General features: G+C 44.7%; 2 protein-coding genes across 4 annotated transcripts in view; one reads left to right on the top strand and one right to left on the bottom strand.

Moving 5' to 3' along the window:
* Positions 1 to 686, bottom strand: part of MED20 (mediator complex subunit 20) — a 29598-nt gene extending 28912 nt beyond the window's left edge. Inside the window, exon 1 of one of the 2 annotated variants that reach the window (XM_061632264.1) lies at positions 595 to 686. The gene's annotated coding sequence lies outside the window, so the exon portion shown is untranslated. Of the gene's footprint in view, positions 1 to 275; positions 572 to 594 lie in introns of those variants that run through there. The other variant, XM_061632260.1, reaches the window with a different exon arrangement.
* Positions 452 to 25026, top strand: BYSL (bystin like). 2 transcript variants are annotated; one of them, XR_009763494.1, is made up of 8 exons: positions 452 to 995; positions 6295 to 6457; positions 8900 to 9038; positions 9444 to 9577; positions 14129 to 14289; positions 15528 to 15630; positions 16010 to 16490; positions 18132 to 25026. XR_009763494.1 is itself a non-coding variant. In XM_061632259.1 (7 exons), the coding sequence occupies exons 1-7, from the start codon at positions 707 to 709 to the stop codon at positions 16356 to 16358; spliced, it is 1338 nt and encodes a 445-aa protein (XP_061488243.1). In that variant the 5' UTR covers positions 452 to 706; the 3' UTR covers positions 16359 to 16589. The 2 variants fall into 2 exon arrangements, 1 of the variants encoding a protein (XP_061488243.1); XM_061632259.1 differs by lacking the exon at positions 18132 to 25026 and having other exon boundaries at positions 16010 to 16589.
* The last annotated feature ends 1131 nt before the right edge of the window (positions 25027 to 26157 follow it).

Raw genomic sequence — 26157 nt, 5'->3', positions numbered from 1 at the left:
GACATTCTGTCTCAGCCTCGGCCTGAAACACCAGTCTGCAATATGACAATTGTTATTATATGCCTTCAAGTCGATTATGACTTATGGGAGGGAGAAATATCAATAATTTAAGATAGGCAGACGATATCATACTCTTAGCAATATGACAATAGTGGCCTATATATTTTCACTGAAGTTGCATATGCAGAACTATTTTTAAAAAAGAGGGGAGGGGGACATTTTACACAAAAGTCAGCGCTCAGTTAAAAAGAACAAGAACGCCTCTTTGCCACTACCTTATGTTTCAGGACGGCCACGCTGGTGCCTTCTCACAGCAGCCATAAAATCTCGCATTCCTCCATTGATTCCTATGGGCAGCTGTCACTTCCACTCCCTTTTTTTAATGAGAACTCCGGGGGTGGCCGTGTTAGTCTGTTGCAACAAAACTACAACGACTCTTGTGGCACCTTGAAGCCTAACAAAATCTATTATGGCCTAAGCTTTCGTGGCCCAGTGGAGTCTGCCGTAATAGCATTGTGGATCCTTGAGAGGCCACGAGACGCTGTAATTTTAGTGAGAACTCAGAAATCATCTACCCAGATGTCTCTCTCTAACCTTTATATCTCTGTAGTCGGAAAGGTTCCATGGCGCGCATGCGCTTTTGCAGGTGGCCCGTCCTCGCACGTGTGCTGCTCCTTGATCTGCTGTTGCTCCTTTAGAGGGGATCATGCCTAAAGTTAAGCGGTCCAGAGGCTCCGGAGGAGTGGCGGCGAACGTGACCGTTCCGTTGGCCGAGCAGATCATTCAGAGCGATTCAGTGAAGCCCGTCACGCGGGTGAAGAGACGGGGTAAAGCGGGGAAACATGGCGATGCGGAGGCAGAGGATGAATACGTGGACGAGAGGCTCTCTCGGAGAATCCTGGAACAGGCTCGGATCCAGCAAGAGGAGCTGGAGGCCGAGCACGGCGCTGCTGGAAGAGACCAGCCCAAGAAGAAGAAGGCGACCACTGTACTGGGTGAGTGAAAACAGCGCTGTGGCTGCAGCAAAGCAGGCATGGGGTGGGTTAGCTAGGGTCAGATTGGTCAGTAACTAGGAAGGGCCAAAGCTTATAGTGGAGCATCTGCTTTGCATGCCGGAGATCTCAGGTTCAATCCCTGGCATCTTCAGGTGGGGCTAGGAAAGATTTCTCACTGAAATCCTGGAGAATTGCAGCTATTCAGTGTAGACCAGCCTTCTTCCCCCCACCCACCAATCTGGGTTTCTCCAGATATTGCTGGATTACAACATCATGGCCCCATCTGCACTATACATTTAAAACAGTATTATGCCATTTTAAACAGTCATGGTTTTCCCCCATAGAATCCTGGGAACTGTAGTTTCCCCTCACAGAGCTACAATCCATAGAGTTACCTGGGAAGAAGGATTGGTTGTTAAAGCACTCCTGGAACTGTATTACAAAAGGGGGGGGGGCTCCTAACAATTCTCAGCATCCTTAATACGCTCCAGTTCCCAGAATTCTTTCAGCGAAGGCATGACTTTGAAAAATGGAAATGGACTGCCTTCAAGTTGATCCTGACTTATGGCTACCCTATGAATAGGGTGTTCATGGGTATTCAGAGGGGGTTTATCATTGCCTCCCTCTGAGGCTAGTCCTCCCTAGCTGAATAGGGCCTGCTCAGCTTGCCACAGCTGCACAAGCCCAGCCCCTTCCTTGTCCACAGCTGCCAGCTGGGGGGCAACTGGGCTCCTTGGGACTATGCAGCTTGCCCACCGCTGCACAGGTGGCAGGGCACATAACCCCTGAGCCACTCACTGTGGGGGTGATCTTTAGCTGACCCTTGAAACCCAGGAGACACGTCTGTACCTGTTGCTCCCTTTGATTCATCATCATCCTTTTCTTTTTCTACCTGTTTCTGTTGACTTTGTTTCCCAGGAATTGTATCCATGTCTTTGAGTTTATCTTCTTCCATATCTTTTGAAGCTTTTCTCAAGAAATCCCTTGCTTTTTGAACAGTATTTAATCGATACTTCTGTTGTCTGAATGTAAAAATCACTCCCTCTGGAACATCCCATCTAAATTGAATTTTACATTGTTTAAGTTTTTCTGTGAAGAAAGCATATTCTTTTCTCTTTCGTAAAAGTCTAATAGGAATTTCCTTCATCACCAGTATTTCTTTACCGTCAATTTTGAAGTCATTGTTGAAATGATATTGCAATACCATATTTCTAGTCTTTTTTTTTAGAAAATTAACAAGTACATCTCTTGGAATTTTTTTCATTGTTGCATATCTGGAATTAATTCTGTAAACTGTATCTATTTCAAATTCCATCCGATCTTCATTCATTTCCAAGGATTTTGCTAAGACAGTAACAATTTTCTCTCTGATATCTTCACCTGTTTTCTCAGGAATTGCACGGAATCTCAAACAATATTCTTTATCTCTAAGTTCCATAACAGCAAAATAATCCAGATTTTTTTCTAATTCCACATTTACACTATCAATTCTATTCTCTAAGGTTTGCACCTTATCTTTAACATTTTTTACTTCCTGTGTTAATTGCCCAATATTATTTTTAATCTCACCCACTTCTGTTTTGATATGATCTTGTAAATCTTTATAGTCCTTTTTCATATTGTGAAATTCATCTTTAAATTGTTGTCTGTCCTGTTTCATCTCTTGTTTCATCTCTTGTTTAAAGTCATTAAACCCCTCCATAATTTTCTGAAACATGTCTATTCCTTCCTGAGTATCAGTTGAAACTCTTCGCTCTAAAACTTTGGCTGTTTTCCTGGTTGTCATTTTTAAAAGGTAAAACTTTTTCTGTTATTAACCAATGTTCCCAAACTTAGTGGCAAACTGTTTCTTACTTTTCCTCAACAACAAAAGAGTTAATATAATCAGGCTTGTTAGTATGATCTTAGCCAACACAGTTCTTATCTCCGGCACGTTCAAGAATGTAAAACAAATCCAGTTCTCAGCGTCCAGCAGTTAATAACATACACGAACAGCAGATTCATTGAAAAAAAAAACATAATCCAAAATAGAAATGAATAAAAAATAGTCTCAGATATATTTCCTTCAAATAATCAAATTATCTTGTCCAATAGGTTGCCTCTTATTCGTTTTAATCTTTATAATTCCAAATTTAAGCCAGCTTTTTGTCATATATAAAAAAAAAGTAAAACAAATTCTTTGTATTGCTCCCTTCTTCCTTAACTTTATGCAGAACAAGAAAAAAGTGTGACTCACCCAAGTTTCTTAATTAGCTGATTCGTAAACAATCCTCTTTTACGGTAGTAATTTAAGTCCAAGATAAGATTTAGACAGATGGAGGCTAGCTCTTTAAAAACGTTTTTAAAGAGGGGAAAAAAAGTCTCGCTTACTTTAAAGTAGTATAATACTGCAGATGGGACCTATCTCTGACTATTAGCTATGCTGGCTGGGGCTGATGGGTGTTGTAATCTAAAACTCTGGAAGACACCAAGTGGGGGAGGGCCAGTAAACAAAACTAGATGGACTGATGGTCTAATGTGGTACAAGTCAGCTCCAAACATTCTTCCCCAGCACCAGGAGCTCTGTTCTATTTATCTGATATTGGCCAGAAAACAGCTGCTAAATGCACCCACTGTGAAAGGCTGTATCACATTCAGCCAGCAAAGTGCTTCTACTTTCCTGGTGAGGGCCTCTTTACGCATTACATTTTTAAAGCGTAAACCACTTGAAGTTTACACCTAAATATGTAAAGTGTGACTGAAGCATACCAGTGTATTATACTGGTAGGCATATTAAGGAGCTAGCAGTTTGCCTTGCGTGATCTGTGAAATGGCTCTTAAAGAATTCTCATAGTATGCAAAACCTAATTTTGAATAGCCCAACCTCTCCTAAAAACACAGTGTGTCATTTTGGTCAAATAATAGTTTTTTTAGCCTTAGTTCCCTAGCTATAAAATGTGGATAATAGTGATGTAACCTGGGGGGTTGTTAAGTATGCAAATACATAAGCTGAGTTCAAACATACTGTACCTGCTGTTCCCACTTCTGATTCCCATGAATTCAACTGAAGGTCTGAATAAAATCTACATGCATGTGACTATATGTATGTTGGCTCCAGGGCTGTGGAGTCAGAGTCATGGAGTCAGGAGCAATTTTTGGTGGAGTTGGAGTCGGTAGAAATGTTCCAACTCCGACTCCTTCATAAATGGCAAATGTATATTAACTAGTAATAACAAATTTACTGTAGTAAAATGGTAGCACAAGGCATTTCATCACCACCACATGAATCCAGAGCTTGGAAAAGTTACTTTTTTGAACTACAACTCCCATGACCCAATCCCTGGGTGGTGGTGATGAAATGCCTTGTGCTACCATTTTGCTATAGTAGATTTGTTATTACTAGTTAATATACATTTGCCATTTATGAAGGAGTCGGAGTCGGACGTAGAAAAATAGAGGAGTCGGAGTCGAAGGTCTGGCGTACTGACTCCACAGCCCTGGTTGGCTCTGCAGGTATGAAATTATTTATTTATTTATTTATTTATTTATTTATTTATTATTATTATTATTATTATTATTATTTAATTTATTAGTCGCCCATCTGGCTGGTTGTCCAGCCACTCTGGGTGACGTACAAGATAAAACAATACATTAAAACATTAAAATTTAAAACCATAACAGTAAGAAACCTAACCCACCCCAAAAGCCTGCCTGAAGAGCCAGCTCTTCAAGGCCCGGCGGAAGCTTATCATAGAAGGGGCACAAAGTTCCCAGTCATTATGAGTGAAACTTGTCTGTATAGAACTTGAATGTGCACAGGCTTGATTTACACTTCAGCTGAATGTGTGGAGATCATTGGCAGAGGCAGTGGGATTGCATCTGCTTCCCACACACAGCTTTTCAATGAATGTGTGGAAAGGGCTAAAAGTCATACAGCACTCTCCCAACTGAAAGTACTGTATAGAGAATAGCTTCCTCTCTCTAGTGCTATCCTCCACCTACTAGTACAATCATCCCGTGTTCCTGATGCTCAAGCTGGTATCATTGCTTTTGTAGCCAAAACAGCACCATCTATGCACAAGAGGAAGGTATCTGTAGGCTTGGAAGATTCTGAGGTTTGTAGAAGTGCAGATCTCTTTAAAATAATGGGGTAACACCCAAATGCAGCCCAATGAGGACTGAGTGTGCTCAGTAGCCATAGAATGCTGACTGACTGTTGGTGGGGAGGAATGGAAAACAGGGTGGGGGAACAGTGACTCAAATCCTAAACAGAGAGCACTCCACTCTGCAGTGTTTTCTTGCAGGTTCCACTTGTCTTTCATGTTAGTTTCTGAGTCCTGAAAGAGTTGGTATGAGAAACATAGGAAGCTGTATTATGCTAAGTCACACACAGTATTAAGCCCATCTAGATCAGTATTGTGTAAACTGACTGAAAGTGGCTCTCCAGGGTTTCAGATAGGGAACATTCCCAGCCCTACCTGAAGATGCCAGGGATTGAACCAAGGACCTTCTGCATTGGAGTCAGATGCTCTACCACTGAGCCAGGATTTAAATCAGAGGCATTTATTTGGGAATTATTATTTTGAATAAGTGCAGCTTACATTTTTGTCTCCTAACAAAAGACTACCAGGGTATTTTGAATTCAAGGAAACCAACTTTGAAACGTGACACACTGGTGGAGAAATGATTCTCTCCACACGCACAACTTTTCAACTGGCCTGATGTTTTGAGAAACCTTGACTTTTTGTTTAGTTTAGTAGAAGGATTCATAGGCTGCCAGAAAATGCTTTGTGGGCTTACAATAAAATAACATGCACAATTAAAACAATGAATAAAAATCATCACAATAAAGCAGAGCATGTCAACTTAAAACCACAGTTCCATATCAACTTTTTTAAAGGGCTGGGCAGATTTAAACTTTTTTTACTTGTCAAAAAGACAACAAAGAGGTACCAGAGAGGAAGGAATTTCAGAGAAGGGATGAAACAACAGTAAAGATCCTGTCATGATCTGCCTGAGCTGATCTTAACCACTGGGCATCACCTTTTCAACTGATTAATAGGAACTTCAGGTCACTGGGAAGTGAAAATATATCAGACTTCCATTACATTACCTGCAGTTGTCCACTAAATCCAGGGCAATGAGTCCCTTGCACATCAGATGGCAATTTGGAGAAGCCTTGTTCTTGTTTGTTTGCTGCCTGATTTTTGTCCAGCTGCCATTCAGTGCTGAGGGAGCCAGTGTTTTCCCTAACATGGATATCTCAAAATTTTTTGCTTGTTTTGATGAAATATCGAGACCTGTATTCTACCCTTTCCAGGGCCTGTCCCAAAGGATGGAGATTCAGATACAGAGGAAGATGAGTGGCCTTCACTGGAGAAAGCTGCAGCCATGGAGAAGGGAGAGTATTGTGAGGAGATGACTGTGAATCCAGAGGATGAAAAAGCCATTGAGATGTTCATGAACAAGAACCCACCACTGAGGTACACACTGGAGCACTCAAATCCGGCATGTGCTCGAATTTTAAAAATTTTATTATTTAACAGAATTTGTATACTGCTTAATCGTAAAGCCCTCTAAGCGGTTTACATAAAATACACATTAAAATGATCAATAAATGTGTTAAAAAACAAGGTCACCTATTTCCCCCCCAAAACATTAATGAAATCAGCAGTTAAAAATATACATTATAAAATAAAATTACATATTAAAATATATGTCAACTTTACATGTCTGGGTTGCCTAAACATAAAAGTTTTTAGCAAGACACCACAAAGAGTACAGCGAAGGTGCCTGCCTAATGTCAATGGGCAGGGAGTTCCATAGTGTAGATGTTGCCATGCTAAAAGACTGATTCCTTACAAGTGTGGAACTAACATTCTGTGGTACTTGTAAAAGTGCCAGTTCTGCAGATCAAAGTGGTTGAGTGGCTGTATATGGGGTAAAGCGATCCTTGAAGTAAACTGGTCCCAAGCTGTTAATGTTGCCTATCTGTGGGATCAGCGCCTCTTTGAGTTGAAGGTCTTTACTACTCTTGCTTGGATTAGGCCATACATGAGGGATACAGGTAGCTAGTAGAGAAGATGAGTATTCTTCCCACCACCCCCAGTTGCTTTTAATGTGTTTACTTCTAATGTGTATTTTACTTCATCTCATAAGGAGGGGTCTATTCACCCCAATTGTACAGTTCACAAGCATGTGTAATGCCCTGTTTCTTCTATGAAAGTTTTCCAATGTGAAATTATTGTGAGTCGTTTCCTTCCTATAGGGGAATTAAAGTTTGTTGTTGACCTGTGTGTGCAAAACTGCAAAAATATTTGAAAACTGTAGTCTTCCAGGTGGTTTTTCCAGACTTTGCTTATGTGCTCTTATTTCCTCTCCCCTCCCCCCATTTCATCACTTCCAATGAAGAATGAGCTCTTCTGGGTGCAAGTGCCTGTTTTGTATCAGTTATACTTTAAAAAAATGTTTTACAAGATTTATTAACAAAATTAACTTAATTTCCCTAACATAGTAATAACTTAAAATATAGTCAGTAAATAGAAGGGAAAATTATAGAGATTTGTGTGCATTTTAAAGGAGAGAAGAAGAAAAAGTCTTACAATTTTTTTATAAAGATGTATTATTTCCCTTTTTCATATTTTCATATTTTCTTTTCCCTTTTATAAAATATATAAAGAATATGGATAAATATCTTGGATCAGTTATACCTGAGAGAGTTCTAAATGAAGAAAGCAAGTACCTGGAGATGCCTCACTCATTATGAGAGAGTTTCACACTTCTTGTGTTCCTTCCTTATGATTGTTCGTGGCCTTGTGTGTACCTGTAATACATGCAGATCTTCCCACTTAAACTGATAGTACTTGCACACACAGCAACAATTCCCAAGATCTTGGTGGTACTTTCTGGAGCCGCTAATATTCTAGTAATGGCTGCAGTCCCATGTAACCATTATATCTTACAATATCTGTAAAACAGAGAGCCAGTGTGGTATAGTGGTTGGAGTGTTAGACTGGGACCCGGGAGACCAGGGTTCAAATCCCTACTCGGCCATGAAGCTCACTGGCAGTCACTATCTCTCAGCCTAACCTACCTCACAGGGTTGTTGTAAGAATAAAATTGGGAGGGGGAGAACCATGTTTATATGCCACCTTAAGCTTCTTGGAGGAAAAGTGGAATATAAATGTAATAATAAATAACAGTACATGCAGAGTACAGAATAATTTAGTAAAAGCCATTTAATAAGTAAAGCAGTACTAGAACTAGCACTCAAATATACTTTCCAATTCTCTTCTTGTTTTTGTTTTTTTAGCCAGCAGGTGGTGCTTTAGTTATTATATATAGCATGCTACCTTTGATACTGCACTGGTAGCAGGAAACCCAAATCTAAACCCATTCTGTTAGGCATGACCAACGTTTCCTCTCCCCAAGCTTGGAGCACAGGGCAGAAACATATGGATCACATATGGCTTATATTCCTTACAATTTCTTGGTGCAAAATGGATTTTGGCTAACTACTCTCTTTGGCATCATTTTATTTTGTGATCTAACAATTTAACACTTTTCAGAGTGGTCAGTTCTAGTTGTGCAATGGTATCCCCCCCTAAATGCAGCATATCCACCAGCAACGAGTGTGCTGTCCAGTTTCTTAAAGCAAAACAATATTAAGTGATTAATGTAGATAAAGATATTGCCACCTTCGAGCTTGTTTGTTTTGTACAGCAGCCTTTTGAATTGAACAATCCCAGTATGACAATTCATTTAGAGAAGATGGGTGACAGTGAAAGGGCTGTCACACCTGGGAACTTCATCTCCCCTGTTAAAACACCAGGCTAGGAATCAATATTATTGATGTCTTTGTTTTGATTTGCTAATGAGCTTGGTAAGTTCTCAGCTCCATTTCATTTCCTTTTAATACCGATTAGGCGCACCTTGGCAGACATTATCATGGAGAAGATCACAGAGAAACAGACAGAGGTGGAGACTGTGATGTCAGAAATATCTGGTCGGCCCATGCCACAGCTTAACCCCCGTGTCCTAGAAGTTTACAAAGGTGTTAGAGAAGTAAGAGTAATACTACTTATGTGCAAATGTGTGTTTATGCACACATTGGGTCAGACTGAGGCCAACTACTGCAGTGCCTAGAAATAATAGTTTTGGGCAACCCTTTGCTTGCTGCTAATATGCTATCATAGGAAGATTGGAGGGGCTGGAGGCAGGGGAAGCAAGTATTGTTGTGTTTCAAACTGGTACTGTGTTGTAAGATAATTCATTATAGATATAAATATTAACTAGAACTTTTTTCCATGCTCAGGGTTGGTACAGATGTTGCTAAAATGTGAGGAATTCAGAATAGCCTCTCTGAACCCTTAAAATACTTTCATGGAAGATCTCACAGCAATAGATATAATGCTTGGAATAAAGAAGTCTTGCTTGCCTATCCCAGTTATATTCATGTATTTTTTTAAGGTGCTTTCGAAATATAGGAGTGGGAAACTGCCTAAAGCCTTCAAGATCATCCCAGCATTGTCCAACTGGGAGCAGATCCTTTATATCACAGAGCCCGAAACGTGGACAGCGGCTGCCATGTACCAGGCAACAAGGTAGAACTCCCTCTGCAGGGAATAATGTTAATGCCTTGAGGCTTCATCCTGCTTCATGAACTGCCACAATTCCTTTGATTTTTATTTATTTTTATTTATTTATTAAATTTATATACCGCCCGACTAGCGATAGCTCTCTGGGCGGTGAACATAAAATAGTATAAAAATACAATAAATAACAAAATAATATTAAAATACAATCAACAATACAATAAACATTTTTAAAATTAGATCAATGTAACTTAAAATGCTTCAGAGAATAGGAAGGTTTTGACCTGGTGCCGGAAGGAAAGCAGAGTCGGCGCCAGGCGTACTTCCTCAGGGAGACTGTTCCATAGTTCGGGGGCCACCACTGAGAAGGCCCTAGATCTTGTCATCACCCTCCGGGCCTCCCTGTGAGTTGGAACCCGGAGGAGGGCCTTCGTAGCAGAACGTAGTGCACGGGCCGGTTCATATCGGAAGAGGCGTTCCGCAAGGTATCGTGGTCCCGCACCGTATAAGGCTTTATAGGTTAATACCAACACTTTGAATCTAGCCCGGAAACATATTGGCAACCAGTGCAAGCTGGCCAGAACAGGTGTTATATGCTCGGACCGCTTGGTCCTTGTCAGCAATCTGGCCGCCGCATTTTGCACTAGTTGTAGCTTCCGAACTGTCTTCAAAGGTAGCCCTACGTAAAGCGCATTACAGTAATCCAAACGTGAGGTTACCAGAGCATGTACCACTGATGTAAGGTACTCTTTACTCAAATAGGGACGTAGCTGGGCTACCAACCGAAGTTGGTAAAACGCATTCCTAACCACCGAGGCTACTTGAGCCTCAAGTGAGAGGGAAGAGTCTAAAAAGACTCCCAGACTACGAACCCGGTCCTTTAGGGGGAGTGTAACCCCGTCCAGGACAGGGTATATATCCACCATCCGATCAGAGAACCCGTCCACCAACAGCATCTCAGTCTTGTCTGGATTGAGCTTCAGTTTGTTAACTCTCATCCAGTCCATTGTCGAGGCCAGGCAACGGTTCAGCAAATCGACAGCCTCACCTGAAGAAGATGAAAAGGAGAAGTAGAGCTGCGTGTCATCAGCATACTGATGACAACGCACTCCAAAACTCCTGATGACCTCTCCCAACGGCTTCATGTAGATATTAAAAAGCAGGGGGGACAAAACTGACCCCTGCGGGACCCCATATTGGAGAGCCCACGGTGTCGAGCAATGTTCCCCAAGCACTACCTTCTGGAGACGACCCGCCAAGTAGGAGCGGAACCACTGCCAAGCAGTACCTCCAACTCCCAACTCCGTGAGCCTCTCCAGAAGGATACCATGGTCGATGGTATCAAAAGCCGCTGAGAGATCAAGGAGAATCAACAGAGTTACACTCCCTCTGTCTCTTTCCCGACATAGGTCATCGTACAGGGCGACCAAGGCTGTCTCAGTGCCAAAACCGGGCCTAAAACCCGATTGAAATGGATCTAGATAATCAGTTTCATCCAATAGCGCCTGGAGCTGGCCAGCAACCACCCGTTCCAAGACCTTGCCCAGGAATGGAACATTCGCCACTGGCCTGTAGCTGTTAAAATTGTCTGGGTCCAAGGAAGGCTTTTTCAGGAGTGGTCTCACCACTGCCTCTTTCAGACAGCCCGGGACCACTCCCTCTCGTAAAGAGGCATTTATCACTTTCTTGGCCCAGCTACCTGTTCCATTCCTGCTAGTTTTTATCAGCCAGGAGGGGCAAGGATCCAGTACCGAAGTGGTTGCACGTACCTGTCCAAGCACCTTGTCCACGTCCTCGAGTTGAACCAACTGAAGCTCATCCAACAAAACAGGACAAGACTGTGCTCCGGACACCTCACTAGGATCTACTGCTATAACTTGAGAGTCTAGGTCCCGGCGGATACATGAGATCTTATTCTGAAAGTGATCGGCAAACTGATTACAGCGGGCCTCCGATGATTCCACCGTGTCCGGAGGGTTTGAATGGAGAAGCCCCCGGACAACTCGAAAGAGCTCCGCTGGGCGGCAAAGAGATGATTTAATAGTGGCAGCAAAATGATATTTTTTAGCTGCCTTCACTGCTCCTACATAGAGCTTAGTCGAAGCACTAACCAGCGCATAATTGTATCCGTCGGGAGTTCGTCTCCATTTCCGCTCAAGCCTCCTCCTATCTTGCTTCATCGCTCTCAGCTCCGGAGTATACCATGGAGCTGTATGAGCTCTACACAGGAGAGGGCGTGCAGGAGCGATCGTGTTTACAGCCCGGGTCATCTCCGTATTCCACAGAGCGACCAGGGCTTCAGCAGGAGCGCCAGTCCTATCAGCCGGAAAATCCCCCAGAGCCCTTTGAAAACCTTCAGGATCCATTAGTCTCCGGGGGCGGACCATTTTAATAAGTCCCCCACCCTTGCAGAGGGAAGAGGTTACTGAAAGTCTAAACTTCAGCAAGCAGTGGTCTGTCCATGACAAAGGGAGTGTTGTAAAACTCCCCACCTCCAGATCACTTTCCCCATGCTCAGTAGCAAAAACAAGGTCTAGAGTGTGCCCCGATACATGTGTTGGACCACTAACATATTGAGACAGCCCCATGGCTGTCATGGAAGCCATGAAGTCCTGAGCCGCGCCAGACAAAGTGGTCTCGGCATGAATGTTGAAATCCCCCAGTACTATTAGTCTGGGGGACCTCAACAATATATCCGAGACCACTTCCGCCAGCTCAGTTAGGGAAGCCATTGGGCAGCAAGGTGGGTGGTACACCAAAAGGATTCCCAGCCTGTCCCTCTGGCCCAACACAAGGTGCAAACACTCCAGGCCAGTAACTGAATGAACATGGTGCTTGGTGAGTGAGATGGAACTCTTATAGACGACAGCAACCCCACCTCCCCGACCCTCAGATCTACCATGATGCTGGACCAGGTACCCCGGTGGGCAGAGCTGAGAGAGACCAACTCCTCCCTGCTCACCCACCCAGGTCTCGGTTATACATGCCAGATCGGCTGCCTCTTCCACAATCAAATCGTGGAGGAGGGAGGTTTTATTATATACCGATCTGGCATTTAATAACAGCAACTGGAGATCTGAGAGTTGGCTGATAGGACTACCAACGACCTTGCGGGTGTGGGAAGGACCGGAACAAGGCACAGCCACAACATGTCTGGACCGCGTTCCCCTTACCTGGCACGTCCTTCTCACAGCGTCATACTGTAATGATTCTCACTTTTGGGCTCTGATCTTCCTGCAGTAGGTTGTATAGCCAAAGTACAGCACTACACAGACAAATTAAACTTACATTTGATGAAATACAAAAATGAAAATCCTTGTTTTATTATTGATTTGCTTTCAGCTTCGGATCTTGTTTGCATGTGCATGCTTGTACACACCCCATCCTGTGCTTGAGTTTATTGCTTGTCAAAGAAGAAAAATATTTCACATTCCTGGGTACTAGACTCAGATTTTTTTGTAGTGTGTGGGCAATTGGATTGCTCTGATCTTCCCACTCCTAGCCCTCTTCCTTGGTCCTGCCACTTCTTTGGCAGTCTCATCTACTCCTGACCAATATTGCAGGACATGAGGCTCCTCTTGTAAAAGAAGCTTGTACTTTGTTTCTCCTTAAATAGGTTTTGTCAAAAAGAATATGCAGCGTCAGATAAAAATGGCCTTTCTAGCTCCATCTCTTTGAGCCAGAAGTACCTGAAACAGAAAATAGTGCTCAGAATTGGGACAGAGCGCGGTGGACACTGGGAGGAAGTCACAAGTGTGAATGCTTCTGATGCTTGTTCCATGTTCTCTCACACAGAGAACTCTAGTTCCTTTTCCTGTATGGTGATACACAGTGCAGTGTACAGCTCTGGCTAAAAGAGGTCATTACTAAGATGAATCTCCTCTTACAGATAAACCTTTTGGAATAGCTGTAGATGATGTTTTGTGGCCATTGCCTCACTGTGATATATTGCATGCCCATGTCATACATTTTTTAAATTGAGAATCAATGAATGACAGGATCTGGCTTTTATACTGTTTTTAACTGCTGTTCTTTTTTGGATTGTATTTTTATTCTGTTATAATTTACTATTTTTTTGGTAAAAATAGGAAACCTCAACTGCGAAGGTTTATGTTGAAGAGCAGCATAGATATGTGCACATAAACAAATGATTCCACACCCCAAAGAGCTTGTGGTACTACGGTCAAGGTGGAAGCCAATGTGCAAATGCTGCAGTAATACATGTACTATACAGTAGGGCCCCGCTTTACAGCGTTCTGCTGATGCGGCCACTTTCAATCAGGGGAAATTCCCCGTTTTAAAGCCGATTTTGCTGTTTTGCGATGCTTTTGCGTCATTTTCGCATGACGCGGCCCATTATAGTCTATGGGGTTCTGCTTTACGGCGATTTCTGCTTTACGGTGGGGGCCTGGTCCCTAACCCGCTGTATTAGCGGGGCCCTACTGTATAGTGAAAGTATAAGGAAGGAAGTTGATCAGCGTTTGTTCCCCAGCTTTCCTAACTTTAGTCCTCTTTTCTCTCTTCCTCCCCCAACCCAAATACCTTTGTTACTTTTCCCAGGATCTTTTCATCTAACCTCAAAGAGAGGATGGCCCAGAGGTTCTACAATTTGGTGCTTCTCCCGCGAGTCAGAGATGACATTGCTGAATATAAGCGCCTCAACTTCCATCTGTACATGGCGTTGAAGAAAGCCTTGTTCAAGCCTGGAGCCTGGTTCAAAGGTTAGTAGAAAGGTGATCTTGGAGGACGACAACTTGGAATGTAAGGTTGTCTGGGGGTTCCTTTATTTCAAATTAAGAATAGCCTGCTGGATCAGGCAAATGGTCTTCTAGTCTAGCATTCCCTTCTTGCAGCAGCCAGCCAGATGCCTATGGCAGGACCTGTGCACAACAGCACTGTCCCCGCTTGTGATTTCAGCAACTGGTATTCAAAAACTTATTGCCTCCAACAGTGGAAGTAGAACATAGCTATCGTGGCTAGAAGCCACTGATATCCTTATCCTCCAGTACCTTTGCCATTGCCCAATGCGGCAAACTTGGTAAGAAAGAGCTCCTACTTATTATTTGCTCTAGATTTGTCCTCTTCTAACCCTTTACTGCTGCCGTTTTTCTTGTAATGAGCACATGAAAATAGAAGGGGAGTGTGTGTCTGTCTGATTTTAAACACCATTAGGAACATCCTAATGAATTGTTTGCAAAGTTCTATCCCTAATGCACAGCTCTCAGACTAACGTACAGACCCAAACATGACTATCCACCAGATTTCACATTTCTCCAACTAGCAATACAATCATGGCAGTTGAAACTTACCAAAGTATGCCCTTAAGTATTTTATCTCAAAACACTATTTACTTACATATTTCGAGTGTTATTTTTTAATGGAGAATGATACAGAAATGAGTAAAATATTTAGACTTATCATGGAGTGGAAACAGAGAAATTTGCCCATCCCTGCTACTTAGCTTCTTGAAGTCTGTCCCCTTATTGGCAATTTTCTCTCTGCCAGTCTCCAGCACCAGAAGTGAGACAGGCTAGGAGAACAGCCCCAGGGGGAAGGTGTTGCAGGAAGGCTTCTGTGTCTCTCCCACTTGTGGTCCTTCCATCTTTAATGCTGGACACCCACCACCTCTGTTTCATACATGACAGGAGCAGCCTTACTTTTAAAGAGATGAGTCTGTCATGCCTAGTTTGACCCTGAGTTAGTTGGTCTGGTAAATAAACTTGCGTTTACTGATAAGTAATTTTGAACTGGGCAGCAGTATTGGTGTAGTGTATGCTGGAGCATTGGCAACCTGTGGCAATTGCATATTCCTATGTCAGCCAGTTGGCCTTTTGGATGCTGAAGGCCTGAATGAATTGTTTTTCCTTTAAAAAAAAATAGCTCTAGCTTTTGATAGAGCACCGTTTGTGTTTGTACTAGGGAAGATGATATAACACTCGCCTCCCCCCCTTCTCTCCAGGGATCCTCATCCCCTTATGTGAATCAGGAACATGCACACTGCGGGAAGCCGTCATTGTGGGCAGCATCCTCACCAAGTGCTCTATCCCTGTCCTTCATTCTGGGTAAGGAGAGCTGGGCTAATGTGAGGGTGGATGGAAAATACCAATGGAATGGTAGGATTGGGTAGGCTTTCCTCGCTTCCCTCTCTTGCCCTCCAAGTGTCAGAAATCTTGCATTGAAAATGACTTTGAGGTCTTGGGGTAAGGCTTCCTAATCCTACATAAGTTTGCCCATTATAGATCATTTTCTGAAGCCATGGACTGTGGGTCTGCAGTATGAATACAAAAGCAACCCACTGGAGAACTATCCTGCGTCAATTTCCTTGTGTTGATTTTCTCTTCCCTTCACTTTGACAACTGGAGGGACATTCATGATGTGGACCTGCAGCAAAAACTCAATTCACTTTTTTTTGCTCTTTCTTCTTCTTCCTCACCCCCACAGGGCTGCTATGCTAAAGATTGCTGAGATGGAGTACAGTGGTGCCAACAGCATCTTCCTCCGTCTGCTCATTGACAAGAAGTATGCCTTGCCTTTCCGCGTTGTGGATGCCCTGGTCTTTCACTTCCTAGCCTTCCGGACAGACCGGCGCTCCCTACCGGTCCTCTGGCACCAGTGTCTCTTGACCTTTGCCCAACGCTACAAAGAGGACCTGTCTTCGGAGCAGAAGGAAGCCCTCTTAGAGCTGCTCAAGTTCCACAGCCATCCCCAGATCTCTCCAGAGATCCGCAGGGAGCTAGTGAACTCCAGATGTCGGGATGTGGAGGGGATGCAGCCAGCAGCGATGGAGTAAATGGTGGATGGGAACGAAAACTCCATAGACTGGACATTTCGGTTGCTCTGATTTTGTTCATGGTGGAACTTTTAAGTCAAAGGCAGTTGCTGGTTTGGTCTTGAGGCTACAGCACAGAGTAAAACGAATGAGGTTTGCACCTTCTCCATTTTGAGTTTGGCTTATGCAGGGGTGAAAATATGTGTAATCTCTCCTCCCCTATAATTAAACATGTATTCATGGTGATTAGAAGCTGGGATCCCTCCCATGTTAAAAAAGTCCCTTTTTTTGCAGTAGAGTTGTAAAGTTTTCTGAGACCTTTGCTGTTAAAGGGCTGCAATCACTATTTGCTCCTGAAGTTGCTAATCAACGGCAGGGAGATAAACTGCTGGGCTGCAGATTAGTGGGTCGGAAACAAAGCATCAACCAGCTGCAGGGGGGTTGTTAGTCACTTTGCAGAATCTGGCCTCCAGTGTAGGTATTCATAACCCAGAATCTTAATCTTTAAAGCAGAGGTGACCACGGTTTTTTTGCCGATGGGCTGTATCCAGCCTTTCCAGTCCATTGGCTTAGAGGTGGCATCTGATATGCTGCTGCTGGTCTCCCGGGGGCTGTTGGGTTGTCCTTCATGCTTCTGTGATGAATTTTGGCTGCTTTGCTTTTGAGGGTGACACAACCCAAGCACCACACGGTGTGCCTGAGAGGCATGGGCTGCTTCTGAATTAGCCATTTGCCACTTGCCTTTCCTGGCACAGGTGGTTGAGGCCTCAGTCAGAAGCAGTACACAGTTGTTGGGAATGCTGCACTGAGCCAGACCAGGGGTGGGGGAACCTACGTCCCTCCAGATGTTAGACTCTCAACTCCCATCTTCCCCAGCCAGCATTGTGAACCTTGAGGCATGATGGGAGTTGTCTTCTAGGAACATCTTGGGTGGGGGCAACAGATTCCCCACCCTTGAGCTAGGTCTAAGCGGCTTCTCTGAACAAGTCTTTGGAAAGTGCCTTTCAACAGTCTTCTTCAGCCTTGGGTCCCTGGATGTTGTTGGACTATAAGTTCCCATCATCACTGACTATTGGTTAAGCTGGCTGGGGATAATGGGAGTTGAAGTCCTACAACATTTGAAGACCCAAGGCTGAAAAACTGTACCTTACACCTAGCTCAGCACAGCTTGCCTGAGGCTTGCATGCCGCCTCCAGCACTGGAATAGAGATGCCCCAAGGATCTTTTGAGATGATATAGATTCCTCTGGGGTCAAGACAGGGGCTGCCTAACCCCTCATTGCTTGGCTTGGGAAAGATTTGCACCCATGGGACTTAGTTGGCCATCTCCAATTAAGACACGCACAATCCTCGCTGTTCCAGTCTTGGTAAATTTGATGCTGCTCTTACTGAATCCCCCCTAAACAGCATCTATAGTGTCATCAGGTTGCTGCAGCTGAATGGCTCTTATTCATCTTATCTCTTTCCCTGTCCCATCTACGCAGATGGCTGTTTGTTCTGTAGCTAGATTGGCCATGAATTTGAGGGTCAGCATTTGGCTTTCTTGGTTTACCTAAGGCTATTTGTAGTATAGCTTTAAAAATAAAGTTGCATAAGAGCTAAGTTAAGGCCCAGACTACTCTTACATGACCCCAAATGTGGTGCGTAACTGTAAAAGTGCACATAATGCCCAAAAGAAACACTGGGTAACTAGCAACATCTTCTCAGAAAATTGTACAGATAATATTTTTGACAGAGAGTATGTGTGAAGTGAGCCTTTGATGTTCCAATCTAGAACATTTTTTTGCTCTTGCAGGTTCATAACAAAGCCATTTTAAAAGAAAATGTGTGCTGTATTGGTGTGGCTCTTCAGTTACATCTCCAGATGCAAGAAGCTTTGTCTGTTGCATTTCTGCCAGTCACACACAAAGAAGGTGAAGGAGCTCTGCTGGGGCGGTGGTGACAACTCTAGGTTTTGTGGCTCACAGCTCTGCCCTCCTACTTCTGTTGCATTTACAGAAACAGTAAGCACAACTGGGTCATCTGTTCCAATCCCTAAGCTCTAGTTTATGGCAAAACTATTGGAGTGAATAATTACTAAGCCAGTTGGCAGATTAAAACTAACATGATTGACTAAGATCTCCTTAATCAATGAATTGGCTTATATTTGCATATGGAGCCCATCAGTAAATTTGAAGGGAAAAGGTGTGCTTCCTTTAGTTTTAGATGATGCTTACTGTATGCACCATGTGTGTTTATTCCATCCTTTGTGTGATGAGCGCCTCTTCAAAAGGCCATGCCTACTTCCTGTGCAATTAAAGCATAGTTACTTCCCAGTTAATCAAGGGTACCTCTTTAATTGATAAAAAGCTTTTTAAAATAACCAGATTCATTGCATAAACAATGCAGTCCTAATACTTCCATTTTTTCCATCTTTCCTTCTCCCTCTGAACTAAAATGGTATGTAAACGGGTTATAATTCAACCCACAGCAATTCTAAGTTTTTATATTGCAGAATTCGAGGTTTCCACAGAGTGCTAGAAACGGCTGCGGATGACCATGTATGGTGTTCTGATATGCCTGTTCTTATAATCCTTTCTTTGCATTGCATATTTTCTCAGGCTTCCCTCCTTTAGCAGCATGGGAGCAGTGATCTCTTTCCCGCTGCTCAGCTGATGGCTGGGTAGTGGAGAAAGGTGGGCAGAGCTCCCCAGGACCTGGTGGGCCACAGGGGGAATGACAGGGGGCCACAGGCAGGCCTTTGGCTGCCCACCTCTGCTCTAGATGTCAGGGAACCCACTACAAGCCACTTTCGTAACCTTGGTTAACTAGGCTATCAAAGGCAACCCTCGCTTACTGGTAAGGTGCCATCAACGAGGGGCCTCCTGTGCTTTGCAGTCCGGTGCAGCCCTAGGACTGCATTGACATGTTTTGGTGCTCCCGGTGCCCACAGTCACGAGGCAGACACACTCAGTGCTGTTCCAGCAGCAGCTGGGAAGAGAAGAGTAATTGGTTTGAACAGCTTTTAGCTCCAGGGGAGATTTGGTTGAGTGGCTCCGCTGAGCAGCAAGTTTGTTTGTGCTGGTAGATGTCCCCCAGGGCAGCCTCTTGCTGAAGCACCGATTACAGAGTAATTTGCACGTCTCCCATCTATCTACTTGGCATCATTTAGCTGAAGCATCACAGGTGGGAGCTGTTAACTCCATGCAGAGCTGGTAAATTAGCCTGCTGGAACCGTCTAGAGCACTTTGAGTGGCTGGAGATCTCCTATGCTAGTGCCTAGTAGCAACCTGCTAGAATGGGTCTCGGGCTGGAGAGAGGAGTAAGGTCACGCTAAGGGGAAGCTGTTCTGTATGCCAGGTAGAGCTTGTGCAGTAGAATGAGTTGCAGGCTAAGTGCATCTGTGTCTTTTGTGATTGCTACCTTTTGTGGTTGTCTCTGTGGTTGTCTTCCTTGCAAACATGATGAAAATGTCTTGCTAGTCCATCCAGATTTCTCACACCTTGTAGTAAATGACTAGTTCCCCACTGACCAACGTGCTCCTTTTGTCTCTGACCGTAATATCACCTCTTCTGAGGTTCATATCGGACTTCTTTGTGTTGTGTCTGTCTTTTCATGGGTCCCTCCAATCCTATTTACTTCAGTCCCTCTTTGACCCTCTGCCATCCCTGTATCGTTTCAAATCAAGGCCAAAGGACAATCAAAATTTTGATTCATATGGGTAGAAAAGATTTGCAGGTTAGCTGCTGAACTCTACCATACTGTATATGCTCCTAATTTAAATCTTTCTAAGATCAAAGTTAGAAGCACTAGCCTTCTCCTTGATCTGCTATCTGCATCCAGTATTGTTTAGTGGGTGAGGACATTCAATTCTTAGCTTAGCCAGTGTTACAGAAAAAGCTATAGAGACTTCTTAAAAGAGGAAGTCTTTACCAAGGCTGAAGTTAACTGCAATCCTATACATGTCTACTCAGCAAGAAATCTCATTGAATTTAATGGGGCTTACTCCCAGGAAAGTTGGTAGGGGATTGTTGCCAAAGTTTGACTAGAGAATGTTTTGATTGCAGATCAGTGAACAGGCAGGGAAGCAGCATATATCACTCCCGTACAAGTCGGGTGCATGCAGAAAAAGTTTTGACAAGCAATGGCAGGAGGCAACATATGGTAAGGCATACAAATCCTTTTAGGGAAGGTGGCAAGTCAAGGTTCAAGTCCAGTAAATGAATTTTGAGAGTATCCAGAAGGGCGATTAGGGCAAAGCCAGTCTTGCCTTGTGTGGGGCAGGTGAGCCGGGCCACTCTCCTCCCGCTGATTGTAGCCTCCAGTCGTGGGTCCTTGGTAGCGGGAGTTCTCTGAGACAGAGAGGTCCTCTGAAGGCTTCCTCTGTGGTGATTGCTGGTGCATCCGGCATATTCAAATGGCATGGTTATATGTCACACATAATAGTTCCCGGAGCGCAAGTTTCCATACAGTAAGCAGAATAAAGGTAAAATACTATGTTTTAAATAGGTAGGGGGCTGGATGCAATACAAGCATCTGGCATGCGAGTCCTTTCCGGGGGTTGCTTTGATGGGTCCAAGGTGGATCTTCCGACGCAGAGTCTGTGGCCGGGGAGCAGGATGGGCCCAGGCTCCTTCTGCGGGTGATGTTGCATGTTCTCTATGAGTGTCTGAGCCATCCAGATTCTCAGCTGTCTCTGGTCTCCAAGGGGTTTGGGCTCCCACCTGTGAAAAACAGAAACAAAAAAAGTCAGGAAAGGAAGAAAAAGGGGGAGGAACTTGGGCTTGTCTGCAACACGGTGTTGCCTCTTGGCTCTGACCCCATTTGGGGGAAGGCCAAGAGGCTGGGGCTCCCTCCTCACGAAGGAGGAGGGAGCAGTTTGTGGCTCGCCCCCTCTGGGCGCAGCAGGGTGAGCCTGTGGTGGCGGCGGCTCCCCTCCTCTGGGTTAGGAGGGTGAGCCATTTACTCAGGATCTCGTTGGTCCATCCTCATAGCGATTGTGGGGATAGACCATTTGTGGCTCCCTCCTTCTGGGGTTAGGGAGGGGAGCTGGTTCCTCTTACTGGCGGTGGCCCGTGATGTGTTCAACATAGATAGCATGGGACCACCGGATGGTATCTCACACCATCACCTTGCGCATGAACTTGCTGTAGCGTTTGCCCACACCACAAGCTCTCAGTACGGGCTCATTGTCAGGGTCTCAGCCTCCTAGGGCTCTGACTAGAAGAGTGTGGACGGAGACTTCGTACCCACTCTCCCTGAGTGTGTCTGCCAGGGGGCGAACTTGTGGTGCTTGTGTTCCCTAGCTTCCTTCATGGCCGTTTTTCTGTTTTCGAAGAGGATAGTTACATCTACCATGGTGATTTTCTTCTGTTCTTCCTGGGGGGTGACAATGTCTGGTCTCAGTTGACTCCCTGTGTTGGGTATGGAGCGGTTCAGGGAGATGGTGCCCATTGAGGCGGGGATGGCTTTGGCCAGATGGTTCATTACTGTGTCGTGTCAGCAAAGTGTGTGAAGTCTCCTCAGGGCATGTAGTGGTTGCGGGCATCCCATTGTGAGATGACTTCAAATACCTTTCCCTAGTCCAGTTTGTTCTTAAGTGCAATAACGTATTTTGCCCTCGTTGGGTGCTCTCAAGGAGCCTGCTTGATATGTGGGTGAAGAACTGTAGTTCTGGTGGGTTGCCTTGGGGGGGGGGTGGCGGCGATCTGTGGGCCTTCTGCGTTCCAGGCCCACTGCCAGCCAATGAATTTATTGAGGCGGGGTGTCGCATTCCGGGTGCGGGTGAATAGGGAGGATAAGTCGCCGCCATCACAGCCAAACTCATTTTCTGTTGATCCACAGAAGTAAGTGGCCAGATCCTCCTTGGTGGGGTCCCTGGCGATTCTTTTTTGGATGACTTCTCTCAGGGTGCCATGCGCTACTGTCTTGATGGTGTTATCTGGGCATGTGAGGAGGCGTAAGGCGTGGGTGACTACTGCAACATCATCGAAGTCATCCAGTTTTGGGATTCCTGCTCCTCCCCATCACTGAGAAATGTGGAGGATGTCATTGGTGGCCTGCTTGGGGAGGCTGAGCCATTTCTTCAGCAGGGTTGTGAGTGCTCCGTCAGCTCTGTTTAGGGCAGTTTTCTGGACAGCTAGTCCTCGAAGTGCGAAATCTATTCTGGGGAGAAGGAATGTTTTGAGTGCATCAATCTTCTGCCAGGGGGCCAGTAGTGAGGAGTTGGTCTTGCCAGCGTCTATCACGATAGTGTGGATAGTTGCTTCAAGGGTCTGGTAGGTTCGGAATCCGGTGGGGGGTCCTAAGTGTTGGTAGGCCTCCCCATCTGTGAGGTGTGCCATGGGTTCTCCTTGGATGGTGAAAGCTGTTGGCAGGACCCAGTTTTTCTGGCTCCCATTGATGTGGAGTGATGCACACTTTTTTGCATTGAAGCGGAGACCCATCGATCCAGCAAAGGTTGTGATGCTGGTCAGCATTCTTTGTAGTTCCTCTGGTTTCTCAGTGGCTATCACCAAGTTGTCAGCATAGGCAAGGACGCTGACTTTGTTCTCATGCAGGCTGAAGCCTCCTGATCCATTGGCGATGCGTCAAAGGAGAGGCTCCATGGACAGGTTGAAGATGATGGGGCTGAGTGGGCAGCCCTGTTTCACTCCGCAGCGGATCTGAATCTCGGCGGTTTCTCCTTCCACGGCGCGCATGGTGGTGCTGCAACTGTTGTAGAGCTCCCTGATCAGGTCGAGGAACTCTCCCAGCATGCCAAATTGAACCAAGGTGTCAAAGATGTGGCGGTGTGGGACGGAGCTGAAAGTGTTGCTGAGATCGAGCCAGGCAATGGCACATTCTCTTCTGGAGCGGCAGGTGGTGTCAATCACTGTCTGGAGCAGGAAATTGTGTTCGTGGCACCCCTCGCAGGAAATGAAGCCCTTTTTCTGGGAGCTGATGGCATTGCCAGTGACAGCCCAGTCAGTGACTCTGGCAGCAATGCAACTGGCATACATCTTGTAGATGGTGCTGCAGAGAGTGATTGGGCGCCAGTTGCTGGGGTCCGTGGGGTCATCTTTTTGTGGCTGAGGACAGTCATGGCCGCCTTCCGGGCATCCGGTGTACAGTGGAACTCTGCAACGGTTGAAGGTGGAGGCTAGGACAAGACAACCCGGGTCACGTCGCTTTAGCAGGCCATACCAGATTCTGTCTTTACCTCCAGCTGTGTTTTTGCCCTTGCAGAGCCTTGCCTCTAGTTCCTGTGGGGTGAAGTCTCTTAGGAGTGTGGCACCGAGTTCTTGGTCGACTCTGGGGAGATCAGGGAGGTCATTTGGGCATGGAGTGCCTCGTTGGTCATCTCTGTCAAAGACTGATGCAAAGTAGCAACCAGAGATACTATAGAGACTTACCAACAGTTAGTGGTGGGTGTAACAGTTGCTTGTAATTAATTAATTAATATTGCCCTTCTGTCTACCTACCCTGACCCTGGGGACCTCGCGTAACTACTAATATACATTCATACCTGAAGATGCCAGATTTCCTTAGCCTTTTTGCAGTGATTTTTTTTTAAAAAAAAATTAGCTAAGTCAAGCGATCAGTACTAGACCAGTATTTACAAATATTATTATGGCTGTTTTAGCAGTAGTCCATTCAAGGAACCAGTGTGGGCAAGTGCTGATGACAGCATGTCAGAAGCAATGGGATGGAATGCTGGATTCTAAATCCAAGCTTTAGAAGCAGTGTGGTGATAGCAGTCTGCCACAATTTTGGGACATGCATATTGCTCCAGACCTGAGTAGAGAATTGAAGAGCAGATCAACTGCATCTTAAGATAGCTGCCAGGGCATTTAAAGTGTCCCTAGGTTAAGAACATAAGAAGAGCTTGCTGGATCAGGCCAGTGGCCCATCTAGTCCCGTATCCTGTTCTCACAGTGGCCAACCAGATGCCCATGGTAAGCCCACAAGCAGTACCCGAGTGCAAGCGCACTCTCTCCTCCTGCAGTTTCCAGCAACTGGTATTCGAAGCATGCTGTCTCTAACCATGGAGGCAGAGCATAGCCATCACAGCTGGTAGCCATTGATAGCTTTATTATCCATGCATTTATCTAATCCCCTTTCTAAAGCCATTCAAGTTGGTGGCCGTCACTGCCTCTTGTGGGAGCAAATTCTATAGTCTGTGTGCTGTGTGAAGTATTTTTTTTGTATACCCTGAATCTTGCAACATTCAGCTTCATTGGCTGTCCACGAGTTCTAGTCTTATGAGAAAACCTTTTCTCTATCTACATTCTCCATGTCATACATAATTTTATACATTTCTAGCATGTCACCTCTGCCTCGCCTTTTCTCTAACCTAAAAAGTCCCAAATGCCACAACCTTTCCTCATAGGGGAGTTGCTCCATCCCCTTGATCATTTTGGTTGCCCTTTTCTGAACCTTTTCCAGTTTTACAATTCCTTTTTGAGATGAGGCAACCAGAACTGTACACAGGATTCCAAATGTGGCTGCACCATAGATTATATAATGGCATTATGATATCGGCAGATTTTTTGAATACCTTGCCTAATGATTCCTAGCATGGAATTTTTCTTTTATCACAGCTGCCGCACACTGGGTTGACATCTTCATTGAACTATCCACATTAGTCCCAAGGTCTCATTCCTGGTCAGTCACCACCAGTTCAGACCCATGTATGTATATGCAAATTAAAAGTTTTTTTGCTCTAATATGCATAACTTTGCAATTGTTTACACTGAACTGTATAATGTATGTTTGGGCCTTACGTAAAAGGTCAGTTGTTATCTTCTTGGCCAGAATCAACATGAAACACATATTTTGCCTTCTGAATATTCAGACAGATTTAAGTGAATGTGAAACATGTACATGACTCACTTAAGGACCAGAAATTACTGATGCAAACTAGTCAAAAAATGTAGGAGTGCTCAAACTTTCTGCTCCCAAGGCTCACCTGTCAGAAACCAGTCACAAAATGGTGGTCCAAGGGTGAAGCCACTTAAAAAGTGGATTGAGGCGGAGATTGGCATAATCAGCTGGCAGTTAAGACATTAATCCCTCTTTGGAAATTGCTACTTTTTGGCACATTGATTTTTTTCATGGCAGGAACTTGCATAGCTAAATACAGAGATGGGCTCAGAAGGTATCATGACTTAGCTTCCTTATTTCTTACTTTATACATTTGTTTGTAGCTATTTATAAAATTATTTGTAGGTCATATTTTGGGGCATAGCCTAACCTAGGCAGCTGGCATCTTGTTTTAGGCAGAATTTCCTTATCCAGACTCTTTTAAGTAGACGCTTTTATTTTTATTATTTCCCCACCACCTGCACATGGTTTTTTTACTTGTCTGCCATTTCTTCTCCCCTTCTCCTTCCACGCTTAACGTGTTCCCTGTTCCCATCCCAAATTCCCACTTTCTTTGGTGCAAGGTGTGCATCCCCCATAGAATATACAGTGCCTTATAACAAACACTTTTTTATTGCCCCACTTCAGCTCAGCCCTATGTGAAGAGGTAGGTAGCGTATGTGGATGTTTGCTCTACGTACTGGAGTGAAAAAAATGTTCATGTAAAGCTAATTCTGTGCATCTGAAGGGATACTATGCACCTTGAGGGGGGAATATTTGCTCACTATTGCCCCTAACCAACTCCTGCTCTCGCACATGCTTATGTATTGCACTTGCAGAGAGGTGCTGCTGTCATGCCTACCTGACCGAAAGGCTACTGCACAATTAGGTGGTGGGTTGCAGTGCCAAGACCCATAGGTTGAGAAACACTGCCCAGATGCAATTTACAACGTTGAGTAGATCTGCTCATTCCCTGTGAACTGGAAGCGTTCACCAGT

The sequence above is a fragment of the Rhineura floridana genome, chromosome 6 (assembly GCF_030035675.1).
Source record: "Rhineura floridana isolate rRhiFlo1 chromosome 6, rRhiFlo1.hap2, whole genome shotgun sequence".
Lineage (NCBI taxonomy): Eukaryota > Metazoa > Chordata > Lepidosauria > Squamata > Rhineuridae > Rhineura > Rhineura floridana.
This window is presented reverse-complemented; position numbering and strand designations above follow the sequence as displayed.